At 46.0% G+C, this 15892-nt stretch overlaps 2 protein-coding genes across 3 annotated transcripts; one reads left to right on the forward strand and one right to left on the reverse strand.

The window, feature by feature from the left end:
• The first annotated feature begins 6784 nt into the window (after positions 1 to 6784).
• On the forward strand, positions 6785 to 9277 carry LOC123150286 (ATP-dependent zinc metalloprotease FTSH 6, chloroplastic). Its single transcript, XM_044570124.1, has 2 exons — positions 6785 to 8383; positions 8471 to 9277. The coding sequence occupies exons 1-2, from the start codon at positions 6912 to 6914 to the stop codon at positions 9051 to 9053; spliced, it is 2055 nt and encodes a 684-aa protein (XP_044426059.1). The 5' UTR covers positions 6785 to 6911; the 3' UTR covers positions 9054 to 9277.
• Positions 9278 to 10578: 1301 nt separating this feature from the next.
• Positions 10579 to 14948, reverse strand: LOC123150321 (pentatricopeptide repeat-containing protein At1g62260, mitochondrial). 2 transcript variants are annotated; one of them, XM_044570177.1, is made up of 4 exons: positions 12833 to 14948; positions 12467 to 12541; positions 10793 to 10938; positions 10673 to 10713 (listed from the first exon to the last, which is right to left on the reverse strand). In XM_044570177.1, exon 1 carries the CDS (start codon positions 14879 to 14881, stop codon positions 12836 to 12838), a length of 2046 nt encoding a protein of 681 aa, XP_044426112.1. In that variant the 5' UTR covers positions 14882 to 14948; the 3' UTR covers positions 10673 to 10713; positions 10793 to 10938; positions 12467 to 12541; positions 12833 to 12835. The 2 variants fall into 2 exon arrangements, with proteins under 2 accessions (XP_044426113.1, XP_044426112.1); XM_044570178.1 differs by having other exon boundaries at positions 10579 to 10713; positions 10793 to 12541.
• Between the last annotated feature and the right edge of the window lie 944 nt (positions 14949 to 15892).

Below are 15892 nucleotides of genomic sequence, written 5' to 3' on the forward strand. Positions count from 1 at the left end.
ATGTTTGCCTTTTTTGCTTTTGAAATGGTTTTTGGAAGAAGAATAACAAGAGTAGTGACATGACATGATTTTTCCTTCATACTATCACAATTGTTCTTCCCAAAATCAGTTAAACTGAACAAACTGCTCCATTATTTTCAGGATTTTGTTTGCAACATATATATGAACGTAAATTGAGATGAAAAATTAAAAGGTAAACGTATGTATTAAAATTACACGCATGTACTGAAATTACCATTACAGTTTGTGTCACATTATAGCAGTTAGGCCAAAAAAATGCAAATCCAGTTTAGCTTGAATGACCTTGATGCTCCTTTGGGTTTGCAAATCATCTCTTCGCACAACCGTATATCAATTTCTGAACTTGGTAGGACTAAAGAAAAGACATACTTCATCTCGAGAATATACTAGTACCATACATTTAGGTGGGCCATACATTCTCATGAATCTCAGAAAAAATGGATTTGTCTCAGATGTACCGATACATCATGCAAGCGACGCTGTGACCGGACGCGGGCCACCCAACTGGCTGCCCCTCCTCGATTGCGCACCAGAATTCTCCATCTGACCGCCGTCTCTCGATCCTATGAGAAGTCGAACGCGACAACCTCACCAACACCCTCACGAAGCTACCAGAGAAGTCCCAAACTTCAGCCATCTCTCATGAGCTCCATCGCTACCAGAGAAGTCCCAAACTTCAGCCATCTCTCATGAGCTCCATCTCTCATCCACCACACGAGCACCGTATCAGTCCGTTCGGTGTTGTCACCGTGACCTGTTGTGGATGAAGTGTCAATAATTTTTTCAATCATCATTGCAAATGAAACCATGATACAAGTGTCAATAACTTTCTAACTAGACTGAAGGAGAATAACTACAAAATTGTTTCGAAAAGTAGTCACGATTGAAAAGCCTTCACCAACATATTTCTCTCAACATGCAGCCATACCTACTCAGGATTTAACATATATAGAGAAGACTCACCATAGGAGCAATGTAGGTCGTTGGATTGACCTGGTTTAATGTCTTGCCCCATTTAGATCATTTTATATTGGTATAGATATAGATGGTTTGAGAAAAACTGAAAAAATATTATGGGTTAATTAATTTTTGCTCCGTTTTTGCTAATTTTTAAGGATTTGTTAACTTCCACCAAATCAGGGTTTTCGGAGATATCACAAGTAAAAAAAAAAATCAGTCAACTGCATTCTTTAGAGACTGAAATATCAGGAACCCCTCCGAAAGAAAAGACTGAAATATTAGGCATAACTTATATTTCAGAAAAGAGGAAATGGTGTGCAGCACTATAAATTGTGTCGGTGCTAGTCTAGAACTTTTTTCAGGAGAAGTGCCCTTTCCCTACTGTGAGCTTAGTACTTTTTCTAAAGAAAACACCTAGCTACCTTTAATTGCCGGGTAATCATGCTCAAATATGTAACTATTTCATGTACGAACACGCCGACCTATGCGTGCCAATACCGGGTCTGGAGAAGAAGAACGAGACCCATGAGTCTATACGGAACGGAACATGACGCTGTCTCCCTGCAAGTTTCAGAAAGAGGAAAAATAAGAAAATTCGAAAGTACCTTTCTATACCCGGGCTCAAATGCTTCTAGCGTGAACAGTTAAATAATACTAATAAACTTTAAAAAATTAAATTCAAAAAATGCTGATTTTTTTGTCGCGTGCTTTAAGAAACGTTTCTTGTGCATGCAAAATTTAAACCCGGGTGTAGAAACTCCACGCACACTACTGTTGTATTACTGTAGCAAGTACTCCCTTCATTCCGAATTACTTGTCGCAGGTATGGATGTATCTAGATGTATTTTAGTTCTAGATACATTTATTTCTGCGACGAGTAATTTGGAACGGAGCGAGTAACAACCATGTTGGATGAGATTTTTTTTTAATTTGTTTGCTTGTTTTGAGAACAATGGCATGGCCTGACGGAAGCTTATATTGAACGCTCAATGCGTCCAATTGCACCGCGACGTACAAGGACCCTCCAGATTGGACCCGCCCCCTGTAGCAGAGGACAATGTAGCAATTTGCATTCTACTGTATGATTCGCGTTACTCTTGAGCCTTTGTTCTAAAAAAATATATGGCATAATTTGATTTACTGTAGCGATTGCTACACTATAGCAACCGGTTTTTAGTTGTTCTTATATCTTTAAAAAAATGAATATTCTTCTTGAAAGAGTGAACATTTTTTGAACGTGAAAGGATTTTGAAATTTCTGGAAGTTTTTTCAAAAAGAGGATCAACAATTGAAATTGCCAACATTTGTAAAAATTCCCAAATATTTTTTAAATTTGTGAACAACATTTGGAAATATGAAATTTTTAAATTTGTGAATAATTTTCTAAAAATAGTAACAATTTGTGAAATTCGAAAGAATTTTTTGAAACTGTGAGCATTTTTAGAAATTCTTGAACATTTTTTGAATTTGTGAACAACTTCTAAAAAAACAAACATTTTTAAAATTGTTGAGCAAATTTAGGAACATGATTGAAATTCCTAGAGAATATTTGAAACCCGAACATTTTTTAAATTCGAAACAACTTTGGAATTTTCAAACTTTTTTCAAAAAGGGTACTTTGTCAAAAAGAAAAAAAAGAGAACTAGTAAAAGAAACAACATAACAAAGGTAAACAAGAAAGACTTGTAAAAACCAGACTGGAACCTTCCCAATACCTGGCAACTAAGATCGATCAACTCGTTTCGGTCCTAGCTCGAGGGAAAAGAATTTTATGAGACCAGGTCTCACGCGAGACCCATCCTGATAGATGACATGTGACATTCACAAATCACAAAGCATCTACTAACCGTGTCATCCATCAAGGCGGATCTCATCTGCTAACCGTAAGACCTGGTCTTATATAATTTGTTTCCCTAGCTCGAGGCTCCTGCGCGTTTCACCAACATTTTGCCACATTGTGCGGCAAATAGGAATTTGCTGGCCTATTGTAGCGCTCCATTCAGTTTTTCACTAACAACGGACCGAATGAAGCCTTATGGCATACTGGCTTGATTTGCGCTGCATGTTCCAGGTGCTTCCTGTCGGTAATTCCTATTTGTCGCAGAGTTTTTGTAAAGGGGTGAGCGATTCGGGGTGGCTCATTTCGTACAGGAAATCTGGTTTTAGAAATGCTGTTGTTCTATCTTTTATCTGTTTTGGGAACCCTTCAGGATGTTATTATCCGGGTTTTTCTTCTATTTCTATATTTCTTTACTGATTTGTTTGGTTTTCATTTTTTTCAAAATTTTAAAAACTGCTCTGGAATTCAAAAATTGTTTGAGTTTTCCAAAAAAATGTTACAATTTTAAAAATTATTTTTTTAGAACTTTCGAACTTTCAAAATTTGTTTAGATTTTCATAAAAATCCATGCTTCCAAAAAATATTTGCATTTTAAAAATGTTCTTTTAAAAAAATTGCTTGTGTTTTCGAATAATCGACTGAATTTTAAAAGAAATCTTCTCATTTTAAAAAAATGTATATTGTTTTAAAATTGTTTTTTCTAAAACAATAAAAATCGCCTAAAAACCAAAAAAATCCTTCACTACTGCATCAGGTTGAGTCGCTACAGTACCCGGCTTAAAATGAAAACCGCTTGAAAACCAAAATTGGGAAGAGAAAAACATCGCTAGAGTTCTCCGAGTCCTTACAGTGTGATTCCTATGGTTGCTTAATGGGTCGGCTCGATCGCGCGCATCCTATGCGGTCGAGTAGCATCTTGACATAATGTGTCCTATAGGAGATCCCGCTTCTGGCTGGCTCGGGTACACGACAACTTGGTCTCGATCTTGCTTCTTGAGCCTTTCTGCCTGATTTGGTTCACAATTCCGGCCTGCTAACTTTTTTTGAGCATCAGAGCAGCTTGTTTACGTGGACATGTCGTGATCCAGAGGTAGATGGGACAGCTGGAGTTAGCTAAAGTTTTAGGTTGTTCGTTGTAGGATATACGTTGCATGGGATGAATGTTTCAGTTTTGGCGATCTGATTCTTATACCAAAATGCCTCGGTGAAAGTGGACGTCAACTTAAGCTTTGTGTTTTCGGTATTTCCCATTCATTTATGTGAATGATGTTCGTGCGTTGAAATTGTGAAGTTATTTGTATGTAGTGAAATATTTATAGTGTTATCTCTAAGGTTACCGCAAAACTATTTTGTACCAATCTCTGTGGTGGACGAAGTGTCAGTAATTTTTTCAATCATCATTGCAAATGAAACCATGATACAAGTGCCAATAACTTTCTAACTAGACTGAAGGAGCATGACTACAAAATTGTTTCGAAAACTAGTCACGATTGAAAACCGCTCCTAGTTTTCTCATTCATTTTCAGAGTGTGGGGTTTCGGGAAACTATCCACTACAAGCTACACTTCTCCGCCACCAAGGACAACACTTTATTTTTCACAACAGGACCCAACATGTATGCCATTTGCGTGACATGAGAGCTTCGACGGAGGCTTACATAAGATAAGAGTTGTCCCGAAGCCAGCCAAATGCAACAACAAGGAAAGTGATACACACTAGATAAACATAGCAGTGCCAAGTGTAAGACACACATAGAATGTCTGAGGTTCAATTGAATGGAACACACACGGTTAAGGTGATTGATGGTTTCCTCTTCTACGCCTCATGGATGCCTAATGTTGCCCACAGACCTTATATATCGAAATAGCTAGCCCTCACTAACATATTTTTATCAACATGCAACCATACATACTCAGCATTTAACATGTATAGAAAAGACTCACCTCAACATGCAGCCATGCATAAGAAGCCACCACAACATGCAAACATGTATGAGAATCTCCATTGTATTATGATATTTATATTATATAATAATCAAACACAATAAAACCATACGTATTTTCAACTTTAGTTGTAATAGTATTCTTTCAAATATTAATGTTCCATACAACAAATTCTCATTGAAATATTTTTGCAAAACATACCCGCAACAACGTGCGGGGTATCGTCTAGTACATAAAGTTTCCATCCTCACAGATCAAAACCCCGTACCAGGAAAAAAATCATACACATTGTTGGGCTAACATCCTCCGGATGGGGGTGTGTTGGGAGCACAACTTCAGCCCACAAGTCCAATACATGTGAACCATTTATTTCAGTTGCATGTAATGACTGAGATGCCTTACAAAAATCTAATGGCTGAGATGACATCTTTATAGAAGCGGAAGAAGAAACCATAGCCTCTATGCAATGCTATGTGAGAGAAGGACGCGGATGCCACCGTGAGAGGATGAGAGAACACAAAAGGAAAACCACCACCCATAAGAAAGGAGAAAAGGAGATATGTTTTTTTGTTAATATTTGATGGCTGCAAACAGATTGCCCTCAAGTTGGCCATTGGAGGCTAGTGTATTTCAGTTAAAGAACGTGGTGCATAGGCAAACAACGATAGATTAAGTTAGAATATGTTTTGGTTTGTTGATAGCTCAATTTTCTCTGTCCACTAAAACTAGATGATATCCCACATGTAGTTGCAGGAATGTTTTGCAACATGCTTTAATCGAGATTTGGTTGATGAAACGAGAACTAAAAATATTTATCAAATGTAAATAGCATGATAGAATAGAAATTTTTCATGCATGTTTGCATGTTGAGATGAACAATTTTCTATGTAGATGGTTGCATGTTGAGGCGGCCTACTTACAATATGTTAGTGAGGACAGCTATTTGGATATAGAAGATCTGTGTTGTTTGCTTTAGTGATTCAACGGAGACGAGCTGATTATAGAAGAGGCAAAATTTGCTAGACAACTGTTTGGTTAATTGTCTTTTGTAGTTGTTTGCATTGTTGTCGGCTGGCACCATGACGAGAGTGTTGTAAATCTCTTGATATTTCAAAGAGCCTTTTGATTTTCAGTCGAAGTCGGGTCGACCAATCAGTCTACGACCATGATTTCTTACTCTTAATCTTGAGAAGTTATTTTTTTCTAGTTGATAAATCTTTATCACTTATGCGTGTGATTGTGATCTTCCACTACTATGTATTGGTTAAACTTATTCTCAGGGTTCATAATATATAAGGAGAGTAATTTATGCGTAGTTTTTGGCCTTTAAGCCCCTTTGATTGGTAGTAAAAAATACAGGAATGAAAAACACATGAATGGAATGTCATGTGCATGCAAATCCTATAGGATTTGAGTTTACTTGATAAGTACATAAAAACAAAGAATTATTTTCAAAAATTTAGTGTGGTTGTTAGATTTGCCATGAAATGTAGTATAAATGGTTATTTAGAAACATTTCCAAATTGATATAGGATCGACGCCTACTAATCAAACGTTCAACATAGATTCTTTTTCTTTCTTTCTAGATAAGAATTCAAATTCCCCAATTCTTTTGTGAAAATCCTTTGAATAGAAAAGGCCACTTGAACATCTTTTTTTTTCTAGGATAAGGCCACTTGAACATGTTGTGTCAGCAGCCATCGGGCATGTGTACAGCCCATGAGCGCGCCGAGCCCAACAAGTGTGCGTGCGACTGCATCGCGACGTGGATAGCGCCACCGGCACCGGGCGGCGTCTGGCGACCGGACGCGGGCCACCCAACTGGCTGCCCCGCCTCCGCCTGGATTGCGCGCCAGAATTCTCCATCCGACCGCCGTCTCTGGATCCTACGAGAAGCCGAACACGACAACCTCACCAAGACGCTCACGAAACCACCGGAGAAACCCCAAACTGCAGCGATCTCTCATCCACACGAGCACCACCGCGTCAGTGTTGTGACCTCAATCTATTTAAACACAGGAGGAATCGCCATACTACGTTCCCTCCAAAACCCGTGAGCAACAGCACCACACTCACATTTTGCTCTGCTCAGTTGCCACTAGCCAAGTAGAGTAGTAGCCTGATCGATCAGTGGCAGTAAGCTTGGCATGTCGCCCACGGCAATGTCGCTGACGACGACGACGACGAGCCACCTGCCCGTCTGCAAGGCGCAGGACGTCGCCAAGCAAGCGCCGCAGAGACGGGCCTCTCCCGCCAAGATCACGCCCCCGTCGCCGGACGCTGCCGGGCTCCTCGGCAGGCGGGGGCTGCTCCAGTCCGCCGGCCTGGGGCTGGGGCTCGGGCTCGCCGTGGCAAGGCCGGCACGGGCTGATCAACCGCCGGTGCTGGCGCCGGAGGAGCTGACGTCGAGCCGGATGTCCTACTCCAGGTTCCTGGAGTACCTCAACGCCGGCGCGGTCAAGAAGGTGGACCTGTTCCAGAACGGCACGGTGGCCGTGGCCGAGGTGGACGAGCCGGCGCTGGCGAGGGCGCACCGCGTCAAGGTGCAGCTCCCGGGGCTCCCCGCCGAGCTGGTCCGGAAGATGCGTGAGAAGGGCGTCGACCTCGCGGCCCAGCCGGCGGAGCCCAACGTCGGGCTGGACGTCCTCGGCCTCCTGCTTAACCTCGGCTTCCCGCTCCTCTTCCTCGCCTCGCTCTTCCTGCGGTCGTCGGGCGGCATGAACGCGCCCGGCGGCGGGCCGGGCCTGCCCTTCGGGCTCGGCCGGTCCAAGGCCAAGTTCCAGATGGAGCCCAACACGGGCGTCACGTTCGACGACATCGCCGGCGTGGACGAGGCGAAGCAGGACTTCCAGGAGATCGTGCAGTTCCTCAAGTTCCCGGACAAGTTCACGGCGGTGGGGGCGAGGATCCCCAAGGGGGTGCTGCTGGTCGGCCCGCCGGGAACGGGGAAGACGCTACTGGCCAAGGCGATCGCGGGCGAGGCCGGCGTGCCGTTCTTCTCGCTGTCCGGGTCGGAGTTCATCGAGATGTTCGTGGGCGTGGGCGCGTCGCGGGTGCGGGACCTGTTCAACAAGGCCAAGGACAACGCGCCGTGCCTGGTGTTCATCGACGAGATCGACGCCGTCGGCCGGCAGCGCGGCACGGGCATCGGCGGGGGCAACGACGAGCGCGAGCAGACGCTGAACCAGCTGCTCACCGAGATGGACGGCTTCCGCGGCGACAGCGGCGTCATCGTCATCGCCGCCACGAACCGGCCGGAGATCCTCGACGCGGCGCTGCTCCGCCCGGGCCGCTTCGACCGGCAGGTGTCCGTGGGGCTGCCGGACGTGCGCGGCCGCGAGGAGATCCTCAGGGTGCACAGCGCCAACAAGAAGCTGGACCCCGGCGTGTCCCTCGGCGTGGTGGCCATGCGCACGCCCGGGTTCAGCGGCGCCGACCTCGCCAACCTCATGAACGAGGCCGCCATCCTCGCCGGCCGCCGCGGCAAGGACCGCGTCTCCGTCAAGGAGATCGACGACTCCATCGACCGCATCGTCGCCGGCCTGGAGGGCGCCAGCATGATCGACGGCAAGAGCAAGATGCTCGTCGCCTACCACGAGATCGGCCACGCCGTCTGCGCGTAAGCACACACGCATCATCATCCCTCTCCTCGTTTGACGCCATTATTTCTCTCGATTGCACTGAAGACTGATCGATTCTACCGCAGGACGCTGACGCCGGGGCACGACGAGGTGCAGAAGGTGACGCTGATCCCGCGGGGGCAGGCGCGGGGCCTGACGTGGTTCCTGCCGGGCGACGACCCGACGCTGGTGTCCAAGCGGCAGATCTTCGCGAGGATCGTCGGCGGGCTCGGCGGCCGTGCCGCGGAGGAGGTGATCTTCGGCGAGCCGGAGGTGACGACGGGCGCGGCGGGGGACCTGCAGCAGGTGACGCAGGTGGCGCGGCAGATGGTGACCACGTTCGGCATGTCGGAGATCGGGCCGTGGGCGCTGACGGAACAGGCGGCGCAGAGCGGGGACGTGGTGCTGCGTATGCTGGCCAGGAACTCCATGTCGGAGAAGCTCGCCGCCGACATCGACAGGACGGTGAAGGCCATCGTTGACGAGGCGTACGAGGTCGCCAAGGCGCACGTGAGGAGGACGCGGCCCGCCATCGACCAGCTGGTCGACGTGCTCATGGAGAAGGAGACGCTCACCGGCGATGAGTTCAGGGCGATCCTGTCGGGGTACGTCGACATCGGCAGAGAGCAGAGGGACACGGCCGCGAGGACAGACATGGTCACTGCTTGAAACTTCAAAAGTGTAGAATTGTGTAGTGCAAGACTGTGGGACGATGGCATATATAGCGTGATGTAAATTTCAACTACGCGTCCGCCGGCCGATCGTTTTAAAAGATCGGTCGGGTCGCCAGCCATGGGATTTGGTGCATCGAGTGGCCAGCGGCACTCTCCATTATTGCAACACAAGCCTTGTTGCGGAAATATTTTGCAACCAGCATCGCCCTTCATTATTGCAATGCATGCCTTGTTGCACATTTTTTTACACCCTCCATTATTGCAACACAAGCCTTGTTGCGGAATTTTTTTGCAACCGAGATCTTGTTGCAGATTTTATTTTTTGCAACTAGCAACGTCCTCCATTATTGCAACACAAGCCTTGTTGCAGAATTTTTTCGCATCAGAGATTTTCTTGCAGAATTCTTTTGCCATGTTATTGAAGAAGGAGCTTTTGCAACACACAGGATATTGCAGAAAAAATTGCAACAAAGATGATGTTTCAGAAACACTGCCGCGACAACACCGTCGCTATTCGCACGGCCGGTGATGGTCAGGGGCGGCATGGATGAGGTCTTGTATGCAGTCGCAGTTCCTTGAACCACGCACTAGCTACAAAAAACAACATCATCTAGTAGGAGATTTGGGTGGGAGATTGAGAGAAGGTTTGAGAGAGACAAAACGTCATGGAAGAAAGGAAAAGGTTGAGCGGTTGGTGTGGGTGAGATAAAGATGAAGAAAACTACTCCATACAGATGCTCGCGCTGGATCGGCCGTCTGATCTGAATCATTTTCCATGTATATATAGTGCCTCACATGCTTGATAGAACTAGTAATTTTTGCCATAATTCTTCTGCCATCACAATTTGTGTTCTTCTCCCAGAGCACAGGGATGCATAGTAGAAACTGAAAAGCACCAGACTCTAATAAAACATGGAAGAAACACTTGGGCTGGGCTATACTACTACTATATGCGAGACGCTCTGCATCAATAGTACTTGGATGCCTCCCCAGGTTCAAGAGCCAAGAGCCGTCTCTTTTTGTAGCTGGCCTTGAAGCAGGCCTGCCGAAGCCTCTTCGTCTTCTCCTCGAGCTCAACGTACGGCCTCTGCTCCAGGAGCCGCCTCTCCTGCTCCAGCATCTCCACCATCGCCCTCAGCTGCCCGTCGTCGTTCGCCTTGCCTGCCTCCTGCAGGACCTGCGACCATGACCGACATCGCACAGCATTTACATGGAGAAACAACGGATGTAAAATGCTGGCAGATTCAGAATCAGAGATGGGAAAACTAGTATGGATAAAGAGGGGACCTCGACGTCGTTGATGAGGGTCTGCAAGCTCTTCAGCTTGCGATGCGGCCACCTGGGAATCCTAAGCTCCCTGCACCTCTTCTTCAGGACGGTGAGCCCGACGTTCAGCTCTCGAGCCGCCTGCGTGATCGGCATGTAGAAGTACTGTGACACGAGCTCGAATGTCAGCACCCTCTCTGATCTAACGCGGTCTGCTCTCATGGCGTTCGAAGCTGCTCCGTTCACCTCGCCATAACACAGTAGTGGCAACCCCTTCCCACTCTCTTCTGTGCTGTCATCAGATTGCTCTATAGCCTCCCAGCACCTCAGCAGATCATCATCAAAGCTTGTATCCAGCTCGTCTGTGTCGCAAGGAACAAGACAGGGAGCTGCATGCGAGCTCTGCAACTTCAGAAAGTAGCACTAAAATCAAATACAGTACTCCAGAAGTTGCTCTGCGTAACGTACCTTGCAGACTGCTGCTCTGCGCAACAGCGGGGCTGATAGAGCACAATGGTTGGCAGCCGTAGCTCGGGAAGGGTAGAGTGCAGAGGAGCGTCTCCTCTTCAAGCAGGTAACTATCATGCCAAACACTTGGCCCATAAGGCCAGAAGCTGGTGCATGGAAAGAAGAACTGGATCAACTTATAGCAATAACAAAGGCACTACTTTCTGATGTACGCCCGTGCACTATCTTACTTTGTCAAACCATATGATGTATGAAATCAGAGAAAAAAAGTTACCTATGTTCTCCACTGGAATCCATTCTTTCTAGAGAGATCTAGAACATGGGCAGCCAAATACTCTTATGGGAGACGGAAGGAGTATATATGGAGCGGATGAAAGGCAAACCCAGCTCTTAAATGCTTGTATCACTAGGTAGATGGAAACGGCTAATAATATTGGAAATCATGCAAGAAATTAATTCCAAGAGTAGCTAATGGATCGGGAGTTACAGAAAAGGGAGTAAATACTGTGATTGGGTTGCGTGGTAATTAATAATTAGTTTTGGTAATGGCGGAACATGCCTGGGGGTCCGTGCACTGAGTATGGCTAATCAAAAGTTTTCAGCTAGAGTCTGCATGTTTTGTTTTCCAGAGATAATATTTATACTTCTTGGAACTGTAAGACTTTCATGGAGTAGATAACATTTAATCGAATTGATATTCATGAAATTTGTTTTCGCTCCTGTTCAGCTTTAGACTAGCCATAGTGGGGAGTATGTTACTCCTGGGCGCCCGACTCATTCGGTGGCACCTAGACCTCGCCTCTGGCCATGCCACCGTTAGTGTGGCCGTGTAGTCATCACATTCGTCATCCTCGTCTTCAACTAAGTTGAGCGCCCAGGCCTCGCTTCTAGGCATGGCATCCTCGAGCGAGTCGGATGTGCAGTCATCACCTCCGTACTCTGCGTAATTGACTGAATCTTGGTGCCCAATCATCGCAGCTGGCCATGGCGACCTCAAGCAGGTGAGAAGAAAACACATCCATCATCCCCACCATTGAACGAGTCAAGCACCCGGTCCTCGCCTCCGGTTACTACTCGCCCAACCGAGGTGAGCGCTCTGTCCTTCCGTAGCACCAGAGAAGATAGATGGAGACATGAAATGGGAGGGAGACAAAGCGGTGGTAGACGAGCGGATAAGAAAAGATCAAAGCTGGCGTGGGGTGCGACGGAAGCATGTCTCTGTTTCAGAATAGCATGTTGAAATTACAAGTGACGATCTACAATATGGGATTTTAACCAAAGTCAAATACTGTTTAGTTGAGGGCTATCTGTAAAACTCTATTATCTCCTTAATTAATATATGAGGCAAATCTTTTGCCTCCGTTTTTGAAAAAAAAAATTAGAATTTGGGGAGCGAGTGTTATGTCAGAGGAGAGATGATTCATAAACAGGTAATCAAGCACGCAACATTATATGCTTATTTAGAAGGCATAAACAAAATGATGATACTAGAAGAGTAACTTATGTGCCAATCTTTGAATGCACCTGTTGTGGGATCTGTTCAACCAGGCCTTGCACACGTGTTTTTGAGAGAGATAATGTGACAACGTGGTTCGTGATTAGATGTGAAACAACACTTAAAAGTAAGTATCAAAACACATGTGTACCAGATAAGTGGGAGTAATACAAACTCACTTGAGTTGCCTGGCTTATCCCCATGTTTTTTGGCTTGTGCAACTGCCGCCTTACAAAGCCAGCAAAATAAGCCCACTGTCGAAAAAATAAATCATTTAAATAGTCTACTTTAGCTGTTCATGCATCAACTCACAAATTTTTGATTATTTTGATTAGAGATTGCACACAGATCAACAAGTGTAACATATGGCTATAAGAGCTCAATTAACAGACTTTGTAAATAGCTGATTTGGGTAGGGTACAAACAGTACATGAATGAGATATGTACAAGTCAACAAGAATCAAAGACAGAAAACATGTGTTTGTTTCTACACTGCAAAATATTTTTCTTTGTTCCATATAAATACTACAACAATCTCACCGTACCGTCTAGCTCCAATCTCTGGATGACATGTCAAAACATTCTAGGACTGAATATATCTCCTGGATAAAGGGATGTGAGGTATCTCCTGCGTTGAAGACATGCACCTGGTCGTGCAAATCAATCCAGCTGTACCCGGCATGCTTGTGAACACCTTGCCGTTCCATCTCTTCCCTTGCCAGAGATGCACTTCCCCACCTTCCCTCACGAGCATGTAAGTTATGAATCAGAACATATGGAGCAGAACTCTCGGGATCAATCTTGGATAATGCCTTTGCAGCCATGTGAGCCAGTGGTTCATTCTTCTTCGCCGTACATGCTCCGAGGAAAGATCCCCACACAGATCGGTCCGGAGCAATTGGCATGCTATTGATTACCTCCAATGCATCATCAAGCTTACCATGTCGACCTATGAGATTTACAAGTGCTGAGTAGTGCTCAATCCTAGCAGCAATGCCATACTCATGGACCATGGTGTGGAAAACCCTCCATCCTTCAGAGACAAGGCCAGCATTTCCACATGCACTCAAAAGAGAAATGAAAGTTATGTGTGTTGGCATAACCCGGGCTCTCCTCATTTCTTCGAACAGCTGCAAGGCTTCTGTAGCACGACCATGGTGTTCATAACCTCCAATCAGTGCATTCCAAGACACTAAACATTTTTGCGTACGCATCTGATTGAAGATGGCTTCCGCATCAGTTATTGCCCCGCCTCTGGAGTACATTGTTATAAGGGCATTGCTAGTTGCAGTATCTGGCAGAAACGACTTCTCAATAAGTTGGTGGAGCTGAACTCCAAGGGGCAACATAGGGATCGACGCACATGCTGCTAGAACTGAAGAGAAGGTGTGCCGGTCAGGCGTCCCACCAACTTCTAGCATCTTTGAAAATAGCTCAATTGTACCATCATAGTCCCCATTTTGTTCATAACCTGATATCATTGTATTCCAGGAGATGATTGCACGCTCTGGCATCCTATCAAAAAATCCACGGGCATGCTCAACCTCTCCTATCTGTGTGAATCCTCGTATTATTAAATTCCAGGACACCATATCAGGGTCTGGCATTTCCCAAAACAGCTTCTCTGCTTCCTGCATATTGGACACCTTGGCATACCCAGCAACCATAGTGTTCCACGATTCCAAGTTCTTAGCCGGCATCTCATCAAACAGCATCCTAGCTGAGCAAACATCTCCAGTTCTGGTATAGCACATCATCATTGTGTTCCATGACACAACATTTCTCTGAAACACCCTCATATTGCTCATCTGGTGCTGATTCTGACCTCTGGGTATCATATCAAATAATCTTCTGGCATCATCCACCCTCCCAACTTGCCCATACGCAGCGATGAGTGTGTTGTAAGCATCAACAGCCTTGTCCATGTCTGTCACCGTCAAGCGCTTTGTCAACAGCTCCTCTGCCTCATGCAACCGGCCATTCTTGGCTAACCCAGACACCAGTGTGCCCAGCGACGCAGAGTCCTTCACAGGCATCGCATTGAACATGTCGAGGGCCTTGCTCACCTGACCAGCAGCAAAGAACCCGGTGACCATCGTGTTCCAAGAAGTGACGCCCCTCTGCGGCATCTCGTCGAACAGCTTCCCGGCCTCGCCCATGAGCCCGCAGCGCACATAGGCGCTGAGGAGGGTGTTCCACGTGACGCCGTCGCGCTTCGGCATTTCGTCGAACAGGCGGCGCGCGGCGGCGAGGTGGTGGGAGTGCGACGAGCGGGAGTAGGCGGCGAGGAGAGTGTTCCATGACACAACGTCCCGGACGGGCATGGAGGCGAAAAAGGCGCTGGCAGCGCTTACGTCGCTGCGGCGGGCTAGCGCCGCTAAGAGCGAGTTCCAGGTCACGACGTTGCGGACTGGGAGAGCGTCGAAGAGGCGCCAAGCTGCGGCGAGGCGGCCGCGGCGGAGAAGAGCCGCGAGGGAGCGGTTGTGTTGCCGGACCAGCTCGCCGGTGGGGGGTGCAACCGTGGCCGCGGCTGTGGCCGCGGCCGCCGCGCGGCGGGGGGCGACGCCTTGGATGGGAGGCTGCCATCTCCGCATCAGGATTCAAAGGATCCGGCGGTCCGGGACTCTGGGTACGTGGTGAGTTCAACTGTGCGATTGTCCGGTGACGTTGAGGTGGTTTGGTCAGACCAAAACATTCTCAAAGTATTATAGACTAGTTAAATGCCCGTGCATTGCCACGAGAATACGAAATATGATGTAAAAAGATTTTCGATAGTGGACATTTTATATGAGTGCTTTTTATGAAGTACATTTCAACAATAGAACAATGTCAACGTTAATTAGAAATTTATGAACATGGTCATATTTTCTAGCCAACGCATTGTAGACTTTGATTAGATTTTTCATTTGCCAGAATTTTATTTGGAGAGAACATGATGAAAAATGTAAACAGCGAAGCACTATGTGACATATTGGTAGGGGACCAACCCAATGAAACTGAGAGCTTCGGATCCACCGTTTGTACATTGCCATCAGCTCTCACTTATTGGTTTTTGATACATAGTTTTAAAAAAAGACACACGGGGTGACTAAGTTTTCAAGCTCCGTGCGGCAACCAGGGCTTCACCGAAAAAGCACCATTCAGCACCGATGGCTTGATCAAAGAAGAACCCCTATATGCCGCCCTAGACTTAAGTTTTATAATTTTTGTCTCTTCAATTTTATGTTTATTTACCTGAGATTCTTTAGTCATTTCGAATTCTTGTTGGTAGGTGGTATAGAATTTGCTCAGTTTTTTTATCTCTTCCAACAACATCACCTTCGGACTCTTGTTGGTAGGTTCTTTTTGATGGTCAATAATATCCATATCTATCATGGACACAGTCTGAAAAAGTGAAATGTATATACTAAATATATTACTATCATTTATTCTTTTTCTTTGCGGGGAGTACTATCATATATTCATATACAACATGCAAACTAAAAAGGTTAAAAAGACAGACATCTAGAATATGCAAAACAAGATTTGTTCTAGTCTAGCCAAGATATTTGGTAGCCCCGACAGACCGTCCAAATACCTCAGTTCTTATGCTATAATATACAGAG

The sequence above is a fragment of the Triticum aestivum genome, chromosome 7A (genome assembly GCF_018294505.1).
Source record: "Triticum aestivum cultivar Chinese Spring chromosome 7A, IWGSC CS RefSeq v2.1, whole genome shotgun sequence".
NCBI lineage: Eukaryota > Viridiplantae > Streptophyta > Magnoliopsida > Poales > Poaceae > Triticum > Triticum aestivum.